The sequence below is a fragment of the Macrosteles quadrilineatus genome, unplaced genomic scaffold (genome assembly GCF_028750875.1).
Source record: "Macrosteles quadrilineatus isolate MER2022 unplaced genomic scaffold, UCM_ALF_1.0 Scaffold_1__1_contigs__length_201487025, whole genome shotgun sequence".
NCBI lineage: Eukaryota > Metazoa > Arthropoda > Insecta > Hemiptera > Cicadellidae > Macrosteles > Macrosteles quadrilineatus.
The window spans coordinates 67,413,129-67,432,454 of NW_026542594.1; the positions used below are offsets into that span (position 1 = coordinate 67,413,129).

Genomic DNA, 19,326 nt, shown 5'->3' on the forward strand with positions numbered 1-19,326 from the left:
TGAGATTAATGAGATATTCGTACGACATATTGTGGGTACCAGGAAAACAATTAACAACTGCCGACACGTTATCAAGAGCGCCAATCAACAAAACTGAAGAGGAATATATTGAGAAACTTGCAGAAGAAGCAGAAGCATGTGTAAGAACAGTAGTTCAATCAATCCCAGTATCATCTAATAAATTAGATGTAATAATAAAAAAATCAAAGAGAAGAATTACAGGAATTGTTAGATATTACAATTCAAGGATGGCCTAAAAATAAGAACCTATTAAATGAAAGATTAAAAGAATACTGGGATCATCAAGCAGAATTGTCGATCAATGAAGATATACTTATGAGAAATAATCAAATAGTGATTCCTCCATCCTTGAGAAAAGAAATGTTAGATAATATTCATCAAGGTCATCAAGGTATTAAAAGATGTAAAGAAAGGGCTAAAATGTCAGTATGGTGGCCCAAAATTAATCATCACATCGAACAAAAAGTAACCTATTGCCCGCAATGCATTGCTGACAGAGTGCCTCCTCGCCATCCTATGATTCCTACAGAGGTTCCTGAAAGACCCTGGCAGAAAATCGGAGTAGATTTTTGTGAATTCAACAATGATAAATACATAATTCTCATGGATTATTATTCCAAATACATCGATGTATATAAGGTATCTAACTGTTCAACGGCAATATTGATTAAATCAATGAAGACATCGTTTGAAAAGCATGGCATCCCCGAGTCAATTAGATCAGACTCAGGTGTGCAATTTCTATCAGAAGAATGGGAACTATTCAAATCAGAATACGACTTCACAGTGGAAACTAGTTCACCATACCATCATCAGTGCAATGGTCAAGCTGAAAGTGGTGTGAAAATCTTCAAAAACATATTAAAGAAGTGTAAGGATAGACATCTGGGCTTATTGGCATACAATACGACGCCAAAGGAATGTGGTTATAGCCCATCACAACTATTAATGGGACGGATTTTAAGAACAAATCTACCAGTGAATAAAGCAACTCTACTTCCAGCCACTCCAAATCACAATAGATATAGACTTAGACAAATGGAAGAAAAGAGGAAACAGGAACAACAGTTCAATAAAAGACATAGAGTGACCCAGGTCAAGGATTACCCAGAAAACGCTAAAGTTTGGGTATCGGACCGAAGAGAAGAAGGGGTAATCAAGGAGAAGTTAGAGAACAGGAAATATAATGTTGAAACAAAAAGGGGAGGAAGATATATCAGGAATTCAAAATTCTTATTCCCTATGTTCTCCTCTGGAGAAAGAGAAAATCCTGATAAAGAAAACCCCCATACACAGACACTTCCTCCAAGACAGACACATACACCAAGATCCAACCTACATAATCATTCTTCAACCATACACAGACCTACCAGAATTGTTAAACCTGCTAAGAGGTTCATAGAAGAACTTTAAGAGGGAGATGTCCTGAGGTCTACATTAATAGTTAGTTTATTTGCTTGTCATCTGGTTTGATATATTATTGTTTCATGTTTACTTTAAGTTTTGGTTTTTGTTATTAAATACAATGAAAGAAGTGGCTCTAACAAAATGTGTTTTAATTTAATATATTTAAGGGCACAACATGATGGCTACTTGCAGTATCCAAAGTCAATGGTTTAATGGTTTTACATAAATTAATGGAATGCCTATTTGCAGTACTGTATTCAATGTCAATCAAGTCTGGTTCACGTCAATGCGATGTCTACTTGCAGTGTCTTAAGCCAATGGTATATGTGGTTCACATGAAATGCTTATTTGCAGTATATCCAAATTCAATGGTAGGCTGTAAAATGGAATGGCTATTTGCATGGCCATCTTTAACTCCAGGCCACGGCCTGGTAGAATTGGCAATGTAGCAAGTAGTGTTGTTCAGCGCCAGACGTGCCATAAGGTAACATTGCAGACAGGTGACACCAGCTCATTAATTTGCGTATTATTAATTAATTTAAATTTATGAAAATAAATTTATTTAAAGATTGAAAAAAAACATGCTTTTGTATTCTTAAAAAATACACAATTACCATTAGCTGGCTCCAATCAAAACAGCTGTAACAACACTACTTGCGACGTTGCCACTTCAAAGGCCGCTGCCTGGAGTCAAAGGTGGACATGGCTATTTGAAGTATCTTAAGTCAATGGTGCATTAGCCTAATTTCGGTGACCATAATTAGTTATTCATTTTGTAATAAATTATGCTCAAAGATATTAATCCAATTGTTATTCCCTTTTGTAATGTATTTATAATCTCACAGTTTAGATTATTCGTTGCTAACATATGTTTATGATTTTTGTTTTCTTGGAAAAGTCATGGTAACCAATAAACCCATAAGACCCATGTTAAATTTCACGCAAACTAAAGCCCTTTAGTCCAATTTGTACCATTTCAGATTTATACTATTACTAGCAGATTACCCGTCCTTCGTACGGGGTTGACGTATAAGTATAAAATGATTATTGCAGTTATACTCGTGCTTTGGGTTTGCAATGGGAGAGGACACGTTTAAAAAAAATTGATTTGCTATAATTTATGGTACCGGTATACTATAGTATAGCACATACTACCACAGCCATAATGTTCTACCACTGCTCCTATACAATAGATAAAAGTTAAGTTCTCACAGTTTTTTGTTGCTGCTTGGTTCAAATTAGCTGTTGTTGTAAATGCAAAAAGAATTAATAGTGCAACTTTTTAATGCTATTGAATATCATAGAACCAACTTGTGTAGTTGAAACAGCTGGCAAAATTGTTTAATACCTTTTAAATATGAATACTTATAAGGTTAACATAGGAAACTCTAACATGGGAGCCATCTGGGTCGAAGCCCGAAAGGATTTTTGAGGTAAGAATATGTCTATATGTTCATCGGGAATGTGAGCTATCATCATACCAAATTTCAACCCAATCTGACTAGTAGTTGATGCGCGATCAACTTTAAACAACCAAACAAATAAACAAACAAACAAAATTTCACATTTATAATAGTAGTAACTAAGGTAAGATAACGTACTATTTACTTTATACTATTCTTAAGTTTTGTGTTGTGTCTCTTGGTCCCGTTATGACTCTTTCCCAATCGGGTAAGTCTGCTACCTATCCTAAAAAAAACCGACAACTTAAACGAATGATACTGACAGTGGAACAGAAATCTAATTTGTTACACACATCTATCTATCTATCTATATCTAATATATAAAATTCTCGTGTCACAGTGTTTGTCTGCAAACTCCTCCGGAACGACTTCACCGATTGTTATGAAATTTGGTGTGTAAATTCTGTAGGTATGCGAATCGGACGTAAACTATTTCCCGTTTCGAAATTCTTAAAAGGGCTCCGCCCCAGTGGCTCTGGAGTTTCCCATGTTAACCTTATGAGAAATGGAATTAATGAATCTTAACAGCTGTTTCAATTAAACAAGTTGGTTCTGTTCTATGATGTTCAATAGCATTAAAGTTACAAGGATTACCAACAGGGTGCAGCACTATTATTTCTTTTACATTTATGACAACAGCTAATTTGCAACCAAAAGGTGAGTGAGCGTAGCGAACGAACTTCAACCTGGAGGCGAGTTAGCGTAGCGAACGAGCTAACCTGAAGGCAAGTGAGCGCAGCGAACGAGCTCCAACCTAAAGGTGAGTGAGCGTAGCGAACGAGCTCCAACCAGGACGTGATTGAGCGATGCGAACGAACTTCAACCTGGAGGCGAGTTAGCGTAGCGAATGAGCTAACCTGAAGGCAAGTGAGCGCAGCGAACGAGCTCCAACCTAAAGGTGAGTGAGCGGAGCGAACGAGCTCCAACCCAAAGGTGAGTGAGCGCAGCGAACGAACTTCAACCAGGACGTGATTGAGCGATGCGAACGAGATCATCTTGAAAATTAAACGTAACGGTACTTTCTTTCCATCGGTCTGTCTTAGGGGAAACCTATAACTTAGGCGATATGAAGTTCGCCGGGTCAGCTAGTCTATATATATAATACGTTAAGCCGTTTTTTGTTAACGCAAATCCTCCCTTATTTGTAGACCAATTTCAATGTTTAAGGTGTCAAAAGATTTGTCTCAATATGTAGTTTTGCAATAAGGTTTTAGAATTTTAAAATCTCTACTCTTATGGGCGTGAGACCCTTTCAAAGGTCGGGTTTCCCCATAAGAAATACATAGAACAAATTTAAAAACAAAAAACAGCTGTTCATAAAAAGAAACTCATTAGCTTTTTGGAAGTAAATATTATTGTTTGTAATATTCAGTAGGTTAAGAACAGGTTAAACAGTTAATCAATTTTGTTGGAAGAACAGAAAATGCCTCAAGTTCAAAGAAGAAATATTGAAAACGGGAGGAGGAGACAATCAATAGTAAGATAACTTATGCCTATGAGGTGAGTAGAAAAAGAAAGGTCTGGTCTAACAGATACCCATCCAGATACAAATTTACTTGGTGAGATGAATAATATTTACCAGTTCTGCTATGCAACTTACTTTGGAAGTGATAAAATATACGAAGCACATAGTGCTGTCACGGTGGTAAAGTAAACTTGCCAGATCAAATGAATGCATGCAAGGAATTTTTACTTCTGACACTGACAGATCGATATATTTCAAAACATTTAGTACAAACTATATTAATGCCTTGACTATGATAAGTTCAAGTAGTAAGATTATACCAAATTCTGGCGGACCTTATGTTTTTATTGTAAACTTTTGTATTACTCGCTCTACTTCAATAGAGAAAAAACGCAAATAGATTGTTTACTTCTAGGTTATGTTGCCAGTTCCTCGGACAAACTTATACAAATTTTTTTGACTGAATTCACCAACACAATCCAGACATTTTAAGTCCAAAATAAGAAGTTTCAAAAACTATTGAAAGTTTTAGTGGCAATATTAGATTAAACATAAGTGAAGGAATTAGTGTTTATGTATTCAACGATCGAGTAGTTACGGTCAAGTTTATTTTCAGGATTCAGGAGAGGCAAATAATATACACTGTTTAAAAAGGAAAGTGAACATTGCTATCCAAATCTTAGAGCTACGAGAGTTATCCAACCTATTTCGACAAATGAATCCATACTTTCAAAACTTTGGGACAGGTATTTAGAAAAACTCCACTGAACAACGTGAGAACGTTCTGATGCGAGGCATATACTGTGACTGACTGACAACACGTTAAAATACAATAACCAACTTTCAATGGTGTTGCTGCTTTAGCCTATTCAATGCAGATTATGGCTGTCCAGTTGGTAACCCAGAGTTTGCAGAAAGAAAAATATGGAGCACATGAAAATGGTTGATATCACCCCACTTTTTAGGATTCTCTACGGAGAAAATTTGTTTGAGTAGGGGGATGTCTCAAATCAAAGAAATAAAATGACCCAATTTAAATTATTTAACACAGGTTATAAGTAAGGCAACAGTTTTCTTCAATTCTCAATGCCGGAAAAACTTTGTTGCAACATGTTCACTCGAATTGAGGCAGATCGTTTAGCACTCATTAGAAGTTATCAGTTAAAACTGAGAGCAGAAATAATGTAGGCAATAGAGATATTTAAAATTAGTTTCTAACAAGTGTTTAAACAACTCTAAGATGTAACTAGAATTATTTGAATTTAAGCATAACGTTTTCCTCAACGTTATGTTTCATACTATGCGGCTCGCACGGCTTCTCTAGTTAGGTTTAATATAGGCTACGGTACTCCAAAGATGTATATAAGTTACCTGAGTGAGCCTAATCTTGCTACACAAGTTAGTTTTGGGTGAGTTGCAGAATTTGCAGTCACCACACTGTGGAATGTACAAAGGAATGACATGGTCACCTGCAACATACATGAATGAGTAAGATATTAGCCTACCTCATAAAAATACTTGAAATATCTTACATATACATACAAGTAACTTCAAATCTCACAAGAAAAAGGTAGCTAATGTTAAAATGAGTAGCAGGGCTAAACATATATTACTGACTAGTGACTGGATGGCTGAGGCAATTAAGTAGGACTACCATACCAGTTGTTGTGACTTGTTTCTTTAAATAATAACAAATACTTGATTCTTCTCTTTATTAATATAAAACTGGCCTTTGTGAGAGTGGCATTACAGCATATGAATAGAATTTAATAGACATTTTATATGGACTACTATACACATGAAGGGTCTAAATGATACTAAAAATCACTGATTTATTATTACTAAAATATATTCCCTTGATACAAATTAATTAACTTATTGTTTAAATATTTCTAAAACAGGACTTGGCAATAAACAAAACAATCCATCAACAACCAAGACAAGCGATCTATTTTAATACAGTTGAACCTCGTTTGTACGAACCTCGATAAAACGAATTCCTCGATAAGACGAATTTTTTTAAATCCCCTTGACACTTTCATATAGGTCAATGCTAAAAGCACCTCTATACAACGTAGTAATTAAGTTAAAAACCTCCATAAGACGAATTTGTTTGTGACATGGGCTAGGACTGATTAACCTCTACAAGACGAACGTGACCTCTATAAGACGAATTTATCATAATTTTAACCTCCATACTACGTAGTTTTCAAAACAAACAGAAGCTTGTCTCAACAAGAAACCCCCACTTATCCCTCCTCCTTCCTCAGTCATTGTTTGAAAAACCTTGGAGCGAGGAGAAACCTCTATAAGAAGAATAACAGCAGCATTAAACCTCGATAAAACGACCCTCTTTATTAAGAATACCTCTATAGTACGAATTTTTCCCGTACCCCTTGAAATTCGTCTTATAGAGGTTCAACTGTACATGAAATGTAGACTAGGCTTCTGTATTTCCAGGAGAGAAAGTGATTGTTTCGAACCTGGTTTGAAGCTAGTTACTCCTTCTCCAACACTTTCGACAACACCACCGCCTTCATGTCCAAGAACACAAGGAAATTTGCCCTCCGGGTCGAGGCCATCAAGTGTATAAGCATCGGTGTGACAGAGGGCAGTAGAGATAATTTTTATGCGAACTTCACCTTGTTTAGGAGGAGCTACTTCTATGGTCTCAATAGAAAGAGGTTTTTTTTCTTCCCATGCAACAGCAGCTCGGCAAGTAATGATCTAAAAACAACCCATGTAGGCTATATTAATTTATTGTGTTTACTTTGTGTGATGGCAGCAAGTCGAGCAGTTAAAAGGTATTTTGAGTGGGGGAATAAAAGACCAAGTAAAATTTAAAGTTAGGTTTCTTCTACAAATTTACTAAAAACTTAGTAGGCCTACTTACGTACTTAGTTTAGCACGCTTAGTTTGGTGCTTAGTTTAGTACGTTACGTACTTAGTTTTTTAGTATTTACTAAAAAATTTGGTAATCATTTAGGACCTACTAGAGTTTTAAACTTAACTAACTTCCTGCTATGTAACTTAAAGGGTTAAAAAACAATTTTTCAATGTAAAAATTTTCAATATACTTAAGCTACACCTAGATTGGTGCATGTTAGTCAAGATTGGACTTGTTTTTCTGTTTTTTAAGAATGACAATGCCTATTGTATTATTTGTACCGAATGGCTAATAAAATCATTTCATTTATCATTTACAATGTAGGCCTACTAACTTACTAAAATACAATTATAAAGAGTAGCCATCCTTGGTACGGAGTTTAAACAGAATTAAATTAATAACCAACTTACCTAGCTTAGTTTTTTTAGTAATAAGTTATCTCTACCTACTATAATTTAGGTAATCATAACAACTTATTAAGTTAGCCTACTTTAGTATGATGTACATGACATGTGGGACATTGTACTAATACGTTGTGTGCAAATAATAATTTGGCTATAACTTAAGGTTTCATTTTTAAAAGGTACACGGACTTAACTTAAAAAGTATATTTACTTGAAAACTCTACCTATTTTTTTAATCAATAAGTAGTAAAAATGGGTAACTTGAGGCCTGTGCTGTGGGGTGACTTGAAACCAAAAGCTAAAAAAGGTTTTAACCCTTCCAGGGCTATGGATGGATATCCGTCAATCTATGTTTACTTTCCGGGCCGAAAACGGATCTATCCGTCCCGAGAAATTTATTTTCTGGGCTTAAGACGAATATATCCGTCCAAAAAAACGAATTGATGGACAATGTTTATAATACGGTACTGCATTATAAATGGGTTATTTTGTTTTTGTGGTTGGCAATAATAATTGCCGCAGCTGGTTCGGCTATTTCCCAACATAGAGTGTGCGTAAGTAAATATTGCTGTCACTTCACAAATGGTTGTTTGTGAGTGATGTTTACATTTTGTGTTTTGTACTTTATTTTTATGTTATTTAGCTAAAGTTACTAATGCAAACGATCTGAAATTTGAAGATGTTATTGAGATGCTTAATAAAAGTATGTCTGAGGGGGGTTTTATACTTGGCAGTGAAAATAATGGTATGGAATGTGATGGATATGATGAACCTGAAGAACAACAGTCTTTACTTAGTGGAAGTCTTGGTGGGGAATGGGATTGGGGACATGGGAGCGGAACTGAGTGGTTTAGATTTACTTCAGAATGATAGATACATTTTTATGGATAAAAAATAAAACAAGGGAAGGAATAGCCTAAGGTTGACGGATATCTGTCTGCCGCCCACAAGAATACTCAAGATTATTGGCAGTGTTCATATTTTGTGATTATCACTGAGGGCGGCAGACGGATATATCCGTCCACCTAATGTTGTTTGTGGGCCAAAAACGGATATATATCAAATTTTATTTTCTTTATAACTTTTGTACAAAAATTAGTTCAGCCCTAAGGCAAATTTTTTTTGTGATCCATGAATTATTTCAAATGAAATAAATACACAACCACTGTAGTTTTTAATTTATGGCAAAAAATAATTAAGCTCCAGCCCTTCATTTAATTTAGCCCTGGAAGGAATACTTTTTTTAACTGCTAATAAATTACTTGTATACACTTAAAACTTTTTTTGAAGCCTAATACCATCGACTATTAGATACTGAAGCTAATACCTTAGCTTAAATATGGTATAATAATATATCTTCAATTGAAACAAAATTGAATGTTGAAAAAAAAGTGTAAAGCAAAAAGTATCCCGCAAATTTTAACCCGAATAATATATTTTTTATTAGAACAATGGCCCAGTGAAACCTGTGGAGTTTTTTCTCTTTTTTTCAACAACTTCTTAAATTGCATTAGGTATCAGCATAGTTTTATCTGTTATCTATGATAGGATTGTCATGAACCGATGAACCTCATCTTATCAAAAGTCAACATAATTTTCCTGTAGTTGGGGTGACTTGATACCACGTGAATGGTCTGTTGATGCATAGAAATATGTGTTATTAGTGACTGTGTGATTTAAGTTTAAATGCCACGGAATAATTAATGATTTAACCTGGTGCTTGTTCCTATCTGGACTATTCTGAAGAGACATTGAATAAAGCATTACAGGACATAAAGAGTGGCAAACTAACTCAAAGACAAGCTGCTGAACAGTATCACATACCTCGTGCAACTCTAATTCAAAAATTTAAAGGACTACATTCAAAGACGTTAGGACAGCCAAAATTTTGGACGCAGTGACACCCATGTACTTGCCGAGCATGTTAGTGCCTAAGACTTGTTCTTCTTTTGGTTTTGTCCCAGACAGTTTTGATATCAGGTCTCTTGTAAAAGGACATCTAGACCGACATGGGATGAATTCCAAATTTTAAAATAATCCACCAGGTTCCGATTGGTTTAAGGGCTTCATGTCTCTGACACCCAGACTTAACAGAGCGTTTGGCTTTAAATATAAAAAAACAAAGAGCCAAAAGTGTCTCCAGAAATAATAAATGAGTATTTAGATTTTTTGGCTGAAGAGGTTAAGGATGTACCACCAGAAAGGGTTTTTAATTACGACAAGACAAAATTTGACCGATGACCCCGGCCAGAAGAAAGTTATCACAAAGAGGGGTGTAAAGTACCCAGAGAGGGTTTTTAATTCCTCAAGTCTTCTGTGTATATTATGATGTGTGCAAGTGCTGCTGGCTACCTGCCTTATGTAGTCTATAAATCAAAAGAGCTATGGAACACATGGACTATTGGAGGGCCCTCAGGATGCAGCTACAATAGAACTCTGTCAGGGTGGTTCGACGGAAGCTCATTTGATGATTGGTTTCATACTCTGGTATTACCTAAACTCAACAAATTAGACGGTACAAAGGAGGGGACAATCTATCAAGCCACTTAAATGAAGACAGATAAAAGAATGCCAAGCAAATAGTATAAAGTTTATAAGTCTTCCCCCTAACTCCAGCCACCTCACTCAGCCACTCGACCTTGCTTACTTCAGACCTATGAAAGGATGTTAGTTGGCGTGATATTCTTTTACAGTTCAAATTACAAACAAAATGCTTAGGCCTAACCGTACCAAAAACTGAATTCCCTAAATTGCTGAAGAAACTAGTGTGTCAGTTGGAACAGACAACATCAAAATGTATTCAGATTGGATTTTGGAAAGCAGACATATATCCTCTTGAGAGAAAAGAGGTTTTAGCAAGATTGCCAAGAGAACACAGGGAAAGAGCCAAGAATGTTGATGATGTAGCTGTTAGGCTAAGTGACTCCGTGCTGTCACTTTCTGTAAAGTACCAGTATGAGATATGGAGAAAGTGTCAATGAGAAGAAAGGGAGGAAGAAGGTAAATGTTGCCGGGGAGAAGTGTAACGGCATATGACTTCGTGCAAGAAGAACCAGGAGATAGTTGTGGACCTTTAACAACAGAAAAGTCAGTAAAGAAAAGCAGCAGTACAAGAGGAAATAAAAGATCTAAAAATGTAGTTCACTCAGATGAAAAAAGTGATAGTGAAATTTCCCTCTATATAGTGAGTTTGAAGGAGAATCATTCAGTGACCTTGGGTCTGATCCTGATGACCCTAAAACGAATGAACATGATGAACTTACCAGAAACCCTTGTGAACAAAAAGAATCAGCTGAAGAAGAAGTGGCAAAGTCAAAATATTCTGGAAATGGAAAACAGCTTGTACGTGGAAGGCATACTAAGAAGACCGGAAAGTTCACTGTTGGAAACCTTTTTAAATGGCCTACCAATCCAGATGTCTGCTGGTACCTATAACAAATGTGATATAGGAGAACCAATTACACCTCCATTACCCATTAACGCGAGGGGAACGTTCGCAGTCCGCGAGATGAAAAAATGGAGGCTGAAGGACAAAATCAATGAATAAATGTGTTTAAGAAGCCCTGTAAATAGTATATAGGCCTACTTTAAAGCTGACAGTTCTTGAATTTTAGAGAAAGAAACATATTTTAAATTTGGAACACTTTTTCAAGAAACTTATAACTGCGAAGACGTGAAAAATTGCGACATTTCACTAAGAAGAAAAAAATTAAAATAAGTAATTAAATTTTTTTATTATTTTGTTTGAACACACCACTCTTCTAGTTTATGTTAAGGTAAGTAGTGCTGTTTTTTGTCCAATATTTTTTTTGCAGATGTTTTTTATAGTTTTACCAACAAAACCCGCGTTTTGGTTTATAATTATATTGACTTCAGTAATAATTACTGCTAAAAATATGTAGAAAATATCAAAAGATTCCAAACAAAAAGATGGACTCAAATCACCCCTTTAATAAGCCTAATATTGTATTACATTGAAATCACATAGGCTATCAAGTGACCCCACTTGCAGGGGTGACTTGAACCGGCAATATTATTTTATTTTTATTTCACTTGTAACCATGGTAAATATATTTTAGGCTACTTTATAAATAGTTAGTATAAGCTAAGACTGTTTTTTTTAAGTAGCCTATATAAAATATTAGTTCTAATGTGCTTAGTTACAAACATAAGTTACAATGGTTTAAACTTCAAAAGTGGTATCAAGTCACCCCGTTTTTAGACCTACGTTAACACTAATACCGAAACCCTACTCCGGCTGACGTTAACCAAAACACCTGGTCTGTGAGACCCCATTTGAAAAAGAATGGACCCCACTTAGAAATACACAAACCAAAACCCTCGGCCTGTGAGACCCCGCTTTAAAAAATACACTAACGCTGGGCTTCTGAGACGGACATGTTATGAACAGACAACCTGTCAAGGTCACGGCACCCATGCAAAATGAACAAACAATCAATAGGTAGGGAAGGAAAAGGGGGGAAGGTATTGGGGGAATGGAATCTCCCAAGTAAACAGTGTTACCAACATGTGTTTTCAAAAATTCCCGTGGGCCTGTCAGAACGGGGTTTCGGTATTAGTGTTAAATATAAACTAAGTTAATGACAAAGAGCAAATAAAAATAATACAAAGCCTTCGCTACCATGATGTTGATCAAACATAACATATCCCAATTGTTAAGTTAAACTAAAATTTTAAAAATCAATTAAAATTAGTTTAACTTAAGTTAAGTTAGGTCAAACATAAAGTTAGGCCTACCTATATTAAGTTATTTTAAACAAACAATAAATTTTTAAATAAAGACTTAAAACCAATATTTTTGTTCATAATTCCCTTTGCCAGCAGTGCTGGCATTGGCATTGTCAGACACATACGGTACGGTAACACAAAAAATGTTTCCAGTTATTTAAGTAGCCTAACTAACTTAAGTTTAAAGTTATTCGGCGAAGTGGCATTTTGCTGCACTCGAGAAAAATGTTTCGCATGAGTAGGCCAGTGTGGGATGTTTCTGGAGTGCAGCAAAGGCAGTTTGCACTTGTGTCGTAGTATCTTTAACTTAAGTTAAATGTTGCCAACTTATTTTTAAGTGTACATGGATTACAAGCATAATAGCCTAAATGCACGCTGTTTTGTGATGTTTAGTTGGAATAGGCTTAGGGCCTACTGTTGTGCACCAAAGTAAGGCTTTCTGTACTATAATCTGTGCAAGTAGCCCACTTTGTCGGGTGACTGTAGGAAAAAAAGTTAAAACATTGATGCCTTGTTTGTTAGCCTACATAAGAACTTGCACATTCCATTTGTTGAGTCCTTTAATACTTAATAATTTACTTAATACTTTTTAATGAAATGGCGACCATACAAAGTAACTTAGGTATTTTAAGCCAAGTAACTTATGAATGGTTTATTAAATTTACACCTGTGTCAGCCTTCAATAGGCCTAATTATTTCGATGGGACAATTGGGCGTCGGAAACAATAACCGGCAAGTCAAAAAAGGCTATTATTTAAGTTAATAGAAAAATTCCCATACCGTATTCATGATAATCATGCATTGTTGTAGGCCTAGTGTAGCTTATTATTAGGCTAGTAAGTTAGAACACTTACTTGATTTTCAAAAGTCATTTTCAACTGCTTATTTTCAGGCAAGAACGATAGAAGTCAATAGATTGATTATTTCAGTGTGAGATAAATCAGAATTAGAGGTTAAATCGGTTGATCGATTGACTCACACTACGATTAGTGACGATTGACGATTGATCAATGACAGTGTATAGTAACAGATAACCTCAAACCTGCAAACGCAAACCCTAACCCAAACAAGAACCAAGAACAAGAACAAGAACAAAACAACAAACTTTTTATTTTTAACTAACTGGACTACTACTGGGACTGGGACTGGACTGGAGTGGCAGTGGACTGGACACTGGACAGTGGGAGTGGACAGAGGACACTCGATGTTCTGTACCCACGGAAATCTCAGCTTGCGCATGAGCAGAACAGAAAGCTCTTGGAGCATTTTCCGAGGTAACTGTTACTTCTGATGTGTGTTGTATTGGCTTATCACAAAGCTGTAACTGTTATTTTCAGTTTATTCATTCAAATTAAGTTTTGTAATTCTTTTTGTCTATGGTTATGGTTACAACAGTTAACAGCTGTTCCAATTTGAAGTACAAAAGTGTCATTTGCCAACAGTGTCATTTGGAGGCTTCTGATCGACTATTAATGAAGGTTTAATCAAAATTAATTAGTTCTATTCATTAAATAAAATTATAAATGCCTCAAATTACATTTCATATTTTTTTATGAAATTAAACTGTCATTAACCTAACCAAACTAACCAGACTTGCTGATAATGAAAAATCACATTAAGGTTCGATCGAAAAGAATAGTTCTGTTCATAAAATAAAACTATAATTGGCTCAAATTCAATTTTATAATGTTTTAATTATAAAATTAAAATGTCATAACCCAACCCGACCCTTTCCATTTATCAGCCCAGCACTATCCACTATACCACTGACACCGAGGCCGATGGCAGCAAACCGTATGGGCTTATCCTAACTCCGCGCAGTGGTCAGAAATCTGTCAAAACCGACTGTCCAACTCCGCGCAGTGGTCACTTTGGAATTTGGATCCCTCGCGACCACTGAGCTAAAATTATAACTGGAGGTAGCACTGCCATGGCAGAAGTCTGTCAAAAGCGTGTCGCCGATTTTGTTAGGTTGGTATAGCAGCAGGTTTTTTCATCCAATAACATGGCTTCTATAACTAGGCTTGCATAGCAGTGAGTTTTTTCATCCAATAACATGGCTTCTTTATAACTCACACCTCACGCAAACATGGCGGCTGGCGACACGCATCGTTGAAATTCAGTGCTACCTCCAGTTAGAATTATAGCTCAGTGCTCGCGACACATGTCCAACTCCGCGCAGTGGTCAATTTTGGCTCTCACAGCCCTGACGGCTGAGAGTTGGTGCTTAAACTTTGAAATTGTGTTATACTTTATGTTATGTTTATCATTTATAGGAAAGGAAAAGGGATAAGATATACCTAAAACAGGAGATGAAGCTTAAAAACCACTAATATAAGAAGTTTTAAAAAGTTTGTGAGAAAGAGTGACTGTGAATTTATACGTTCCAAATTCTACAATAGTCAATCATTCATATTAGGTACTGGGCTTATGAGCTCTCTGAACTTTAGTACCAAGTTCAAAAATGTTAGTTTTGTATACAACCACAGATTGCTATAACAAATTAGCTGTAATCTCTGTTTCATACAACAGTTAGCTACACTCCTCAAATTGGAAAATATGGCCGACAAACGTCTATATTGTTTATGACTTGAAATACAAAATTATATCAATACTTAAAGCAGTATAGGAATTTTAATAAAACTTCAGACTTCAAAATCGACTTTATATTTAATTACTCTACGTACAAAATGTTCAAAATTCCAGCGCAAGTAAGCCAAAATGGGTGGTTTTTATCAAACATTAATAAGAGTCCTATAACACAGATTTGCATCAAATTAATCATCAACATAAACATCGTGTATATTGTAATGTTTCAATTTAACTTAACCATTTAGGCTATGTTATGCCTAGGCTAGGTTAGGTTTTAGTTAGATCAATTGTAATAAGAGTAGGCCTATTTCGCACTTTCATGTTTTAAATAATGCTTAATGTTCTATAAATTACTAATGTAATAATGTTTCTAATAGTTTGTTTTGTAAATAGTGGTAATAAAGAATATTTCTACCCACTTACCGTACCTAGGTTAGCTTACCCACTTACCGTATTTAGGTTAGGTTATCCATTGTAAATATTTCAGCAACACAATAACAGTTATAAATGCACATTACTATTTTATTTCACACACAAAGGGATTTAATTCACAAGGGGGGGGATTTATTTCACATGTAAATATAACAACTAACTAAATAATTAAAACATATTTATTTATTACATTTGTTTGAATGTTTGTTTATTAGTCTACAATAGCTTCTCTGACAGCTCGAGCTCCAGCCGACAGCAGCTGATGGATCAACGACGATCAAGCGGGCAGCGATGACGTCAGGCTGCCGGAAAAGGAAGATAACTTTTGGTGGAAACATCTGGGTTTAAAGTTCTAGAACATTCCATGGTCACCATAGCAACCAAATCTATATAATTAATACGCTACATGAAACTTTGTCGGTTGAACTCCTTCGCCATTTCTTAACCGATTTTATCCGTTGACGTCTCATTGGAAAGAGTGTGTCGCGTAGATTTGCAAACTGGCCTTACATTTTTGAAAGAGTCCCTTGGGCTCTGCCCCAGTGGCTTTGAAAGTTCCCATGTTATCCTTATGGAGAACATAATTGTTTACATTTTTATCAGCTGTATAATTGAACTGCTGTTATTTATTTTTCAATTCAATGAAACGCATTGAGTACATTTTAATTACTATTTGAGTTTGTATAAACATAACCCCCAAGACGGATTGTGTTAGTATGGTTGTATCTTAAATTTGTGCATTTGTCGCTGTTTTGTTTATTTGTTTATTTGTTTATTTGTTGTTTTTCTTTTAAATGCCTCCGACGCGACGACAACGAAACAGACAGGAGGCGTAATCGTGATAACGACTGCAGATACAGAACAGTCAGCACCTGACCCTGGACAATCTCAACTATTAGGTTACAAATGCGCCATAACACTACCCCAAAATGACCTTTCGTTCTCAATTGGCCCTCTATCAATGGCCTGTACAGCAAGACATTTTGAGAAGGAGAAAACTGGCCGGAATGCTTTAGGTTTATCAATAACAAAGATAAACATGGTCTGAGTTACACACCGGTAACGGTAATCTTTGAGTTGACTCTTTTAAACTCATTGTAGATATGACTGTAATTCGTTTTGAAATAACTCCTGTAATACTTTGCAATTGCTCGAATTCGAGCAACATGTACACTAGTCGGGTATAAATACAGCAGTCCACGGGCCAGTCTTCACCACTTCACGAGTTGACAGTCAGCGCTGCGGGTGTAAACCATTTGCCAGGCGCAATGGCGCAAATAAAAAAATAATTAATTGTAATCAAATTTGTATTTGTGAAAGAAAATAAAAACAAGGAATAAGGTCAGTCCCAATTGTGTACTTATTTGAAATATTAATAAGGTAATTTGAATTAGATAAGTAAGTAGGGTAGAAATTAGAATAGGCCTACACACAAAGCATTTGTCAGGCCCCGGCAGACCGCTGATGGTGCTGCGGCTTTAACACTCAACACTCACGCACATTCGGTAGTTGTCTGACACCTTTTTAAAGAGTGCTGCGACCGAAATAACACTTACAAGTAGTGGCACTAAACAATTTAACTCCATACAAAGCATTTGTCAGGCCCCGGCTGACCGCTGGTGCTGCGGCTTAACACTAAACAAGCATGCATATTTGGTAGTTGTCTGGCACCTTATTTTAAGAGTGCTGCGACCAAATAACACTTACACATAGTGGCTCTGTATAACTTAACATTATATCTCACATTTCACACATTCTGCAGTTAGGATAAAATCAGTCACGTGGCAAAGAACCCATCCCTGAGAAACTTTGATAAAAAAATACAAAATAAAATAAATACAATTAAATGAAATTCAGTTAAGTCATTGAGACGTTACAAATTGGCACCCAACTAGGTGGCTTGATTTTATCACGGCTATAGATTATTTTAATGCAGAGATATAATTTACGAAAATATATAACACCTACACTTAGAGCACAAGAAGCACACTTAAATATGAGCCGGCAATTAGACGAAATCAATATGGAAGAATTATTAAGTCCTAATAATGACAATCCCGGAGATGACTTATACAGTATCGACAATCAAAATTTAGCGTCTGGCGACAATCTAAATCATAGTAACGTAACAAGTCCCAGTAGAACACAGCACACAAACATGGACCAAACAATAATTAGGCCTATATTACAGACACTTGAAGAGTTTAAAGAACAAGTATTGTCACAATTTAAACAAACTAAACAAGAAATATAAAAAGTTCGGAAGGATCTGACCATCTATATAAGACAAATCGAATCCAAATTTGATACAAAAATAACACAAAATAACACAAAGGGAAGAAATACACAACCATATTGAGGAAAGAATCACAATGATTCAAGAGAATCAGGAAAGAATCAATAAGGAATTTGAGGCAAAGTTAAAAGCTGGGAATAGTGGGAAACCAGTAGGCCTACATATCACATGTCCTAGCACCATAAAGACTTACCAAAATTCAATGGAAAATCAAAAAACCCAAATCAATTCCTTTCCAGGCTGAAAAACTATTATAACAGGGAAAATGAACGAAGGCTTTCACAAGATGAACAATCACTAAATTTAGAAGAAATTTTAGATATATGCTTAGAAGGAACTGCAGCACGATGGTGGGATCTAATTAGGTTGTCAGTACACGATATTGAAGACTTTGAAAAATATTTTATGAACAAATATTGGAATGAGGAGATTCAAGATGGGATTAAAACTAAATTAGACTTAGAAAAATACATACCAAGGAGGGGACTGACAAGAACAGAATATTTCATTGACAGAGTAATATTGTTGCAAAATATGACACCAAAACTCACCGAGAGGGAAATAGTTCGTCGCCTTGTTCGACATTTTGATGAAACAATTCAACAGGCCTCTAGAGTGCAAAACATAGTTTCAATAAATCAAATGGAGGAACTATTAAGTAGAGAAGATACAATAGAAATAAACGAATCTATACGGAACGAGGCAGAAAGGAATGTAGAACGAAGAAGCTCATACAGTCACAGACCATCAGGAAGAAACATGGATCAACGAGGTTCATTTAATCACAGGCCATCAGGGGACAGACACTATTTTGAAAAGAAAAATGAAAATAGGAGGGATCATTTCCAAAATAATTATGGAAATAGAAACAGCTATGATCGCAATCAAAAACCAGGAGATAGTAACCGAGAAGAACCTAAACAAAAATATTTTTCCTACAGTTACCTAACAATGTACATGTTCTCTTACTGATTTGAGAAAGCAAAGTGGCCAATTCACTCATCAGTGAGACAATGTTAACATTGTCTCACTCTAATTACTTTGTCTCACTCCAGATTTGCAACGTGAAGGCACGAAATAGTGAGCGCGTAACATGCAGTCAACGTCGTATGCGCGCGAAATACGTTGGCAGCACTGGCTGTAAATCAGCTGGTCAGCTGTTGTACTGTTGTATTTGTCACTTCACATTAAATGTTATATTAAAAGTTCACTTCTGTGCAAAAATAGGTTATGTTTCTTCACAAATTATGGTAACAAATTATGGTTTTATGGTAACTGTAGGAAAAGTATAATGTGCAACTCGAGTTCAAAGTACAATTGCCTCACTCGAGAAACAATTCCTTGAGTAAGGATTTCTCTCGAGTGAGTCAATTGCTCACTTTTCTCACTAGTTGCACAAATAACTATTTCCTACAGTTACCTAACAATGTACATGTTCTCTCACTGATTTGAGAAAGCAAAGTGGCCAATTCGCTCATCAGTGAGACAATGTTAACATTGTCTCACTCTAATTACTTTGTCTCACTCCAGATTTGCAACGTGAAGGCACGAAATAGTGAGCGCGTAACATGCAGGCAACGCCGTATGCGCGCGAAATACGTTGGCAGCAC

At 35.8% G+C, this 19,326-nt stretch overlaps 1 protein-coding gene across 1 annotated transcript in view; it reads right to left on the bottom strand.

Moving 5' to 3' along the window:
* The window catches only part of LOC128983478 (alcohol dehydrogenase class-3), a 35,961-nt gene extending 22,387 nt beyond the window's left edge, over positions 1–13,574 (bottom strand). Inside the window, exons 1-3 of the mRNA XM_054402776.1 lie at positions 13,251–13,574; positions 6,840–7,083; positions 5,728–5,825 (exon numbers count right to left, since the gene is read on the bottom strand). Of these exons, the coding sequence (XP_054258751.1) occupies positions 5,728–5,825; positions 6,840–7,083; positions 13,251–13,268 (360 nt within the window). The 5' untranslated portion in view covers positions 13,269–13,574. The remainder of the gene's footprint in view (positions 1–5,727; positions 5,826–6,839; positions 7,084–13,250) is intronic.
* Positions 13,575–19,326: the final 5,752 nt, after the last annotated feature.